This window comes from Arachis ipaensis, chromosome B10, assembly GCF_000816755.2.
Source record: "Arachis ipaensis cultivar K30076 chromosome B10, Araip1.1, whole genome shotgun sequence".
Taxonomy (NCBI): Eukaryota; Viridiplantae; Streptophyta; class Magnoliopsida; order Fabales; family Fabaceae; genus Arachis; species Arachis ipaensis.
The window spans coordinates 35,852,697-35,854,516 of NC_029794.2; the positions used below are offsets into that span (position 1 = coordinate 35,852,697).

Sequence of the window (1,820 nt, forward strand, 5' to 3'; positions counted from 1 at the left end):
TTTGCTCTTTTACTCATAAATTATTCATTAAATTATTTATTTATATAAAATATATGTTAAAATATAAAATATATATTAAAAATGAATTAAAACATATATATACTTATACAAAAGTATATAATAACTGATTTAAAAAATCATTTTTGAACATAACAATTTTATACCCCTCCATTGTTAAATCACTATCTTCATTTATTTCTCTCTCTCCACATGAATAATCCTTTTTGGGGAGTGAAGGGAAGTAATTTCAGTTGAAGGCATAATAACACGAAAATTGAATGCTAGGAGCGTAAATAGAATAAATAAAAAAATTAAAGACAAATATGAGATTTAGAACAAATATTAGGAATAAAACAGTGGTTTACCCTGTCTATATATTTTAGGTGGACTTTAAAGTTTGAACATAGAATTTGCATTTTTTTTCACATATTTAAAATAAAAACAAAATGCATATTTAGGCATTATATCTTGGGTAAAAGATTTAACATTTGTGTCTTTTCTATTTAGAATAAAATCCTAACATACAAGTTACCAAGATTTTGAAATTATTGCTTTTTCAACTAGCTTTTTGGATTAAATTAGTTGTTGTAACTGTAATATTTTTAGTTGATGGCTACAGTTTTTTTGTTATGATTTTTAGTCACGGTCAAAAACTATGACCCAAAAAAAATATATATAGTCATCACAATTTAAAAAAAAAAAGGTGACTTAAAAAGATTTATAATTATAATTTTTGAAAGTGATCTAAAGAAATCTATGTGGCCACAGTTTTAAAGAGTAACTATAAAAAGATTTATGGTTACGATTTTTTAAAAAATAGTGACCTAAAAAAATCTATGATCACTGTTTTTAAAGAGTGACTTAAAGATATCTATGGTCACGATTTTGAAACGTAACCTAAAATAATCTATGGTTACGATTTTTTGAATTTTATCCTAAGAAAAGTTTAAGAGTCAGCAATTTTAGTTTATATTGGCTACATTTTTAGACAGCCAATCAATACTTTTAGTGGAATAAAACTGTATTTCATAATTTTAGTCTATACTTTTAAATATTATTAATTAATTATTAGCTAAAAATAATAAATTGTACTGATCCTATAACATTACCAGTTTCATGGGAATGTCAACCCGTTTTGATCGGCCGCTGCTAGCCATACTTTCTAACATCTATAACTTCTTTTGACGTAGTTTACTTGAACAATAAAGAAAAAGAAGAGTAGTTTTACCATTTGATAGACGGTGGAAACGTTGAGTGGACTCGGCATGAAAGCAGTGATAAAAACAGCCACAGAAATCTTGTGAGGAAAATGCTCCATGGCATAGGATATGGCAAAGCCACCAAAGCTATGACCAACAAGAACTACTCTTTGACCTTCATCCACTAATGAAGCCATGAACTTAGTCAGAGGTTCAAAGTACTCAGAAATTGATTTAAGTTCCGAAGCCTTCTTTTGGTTGACCCCTGAAGCTGCCAAGTCTAAGGCAGTCACATTGTGACCCCGTGATTTGAGAAGTGTAATAACCTTGTACCACGACCATGCTCCGTGGCACGATCCATGCACTAGAACAAAGTGATGCTTTGTATTTTTTGATGACTCCGATGATGATGATCCTGATGATTTGCTTGTTAAAGACAATAGGATAATCAATAACAAGATAAAAACTCGTGTTTGGGGATGCTGCTTCTTTACTTGTTCCATTATTTCACTTTCTTTGCCTTGGGAGATTGAACACAAATTGTTAATTTATAAAAAATATTTTCAGTGGTTATTGTTTCATTGTTTGCCTACAAAGGGGTCTTTTAAGAAGCAATGAGAT

At 29.3% G+C, this 1,820-nt stretch overlaps 1 protein-coding gene across 1 annotated transcript in view; it reads right to left on the bottom strand.

Moving 5' to 3' along the window:
* Positions 1–1,719, bottom strand: part of LOC107620527 (methylesterase 8-like) — a 3,991-nt gene extending 2,272 nt beyond the window's left edge. Inside the window, exon 1 of the mRNA XM_016322673.2 lies at positions 1,229–1,719. Within this exon, the coding sequence (XP_016178159.1) occupies positions 1,229–1,702 (474 nt within the window). The 5' untranslated portion in view covers positions 1,703–1,719. The remainder of the gene's footprint in view (positions 1–1,228) is intronic.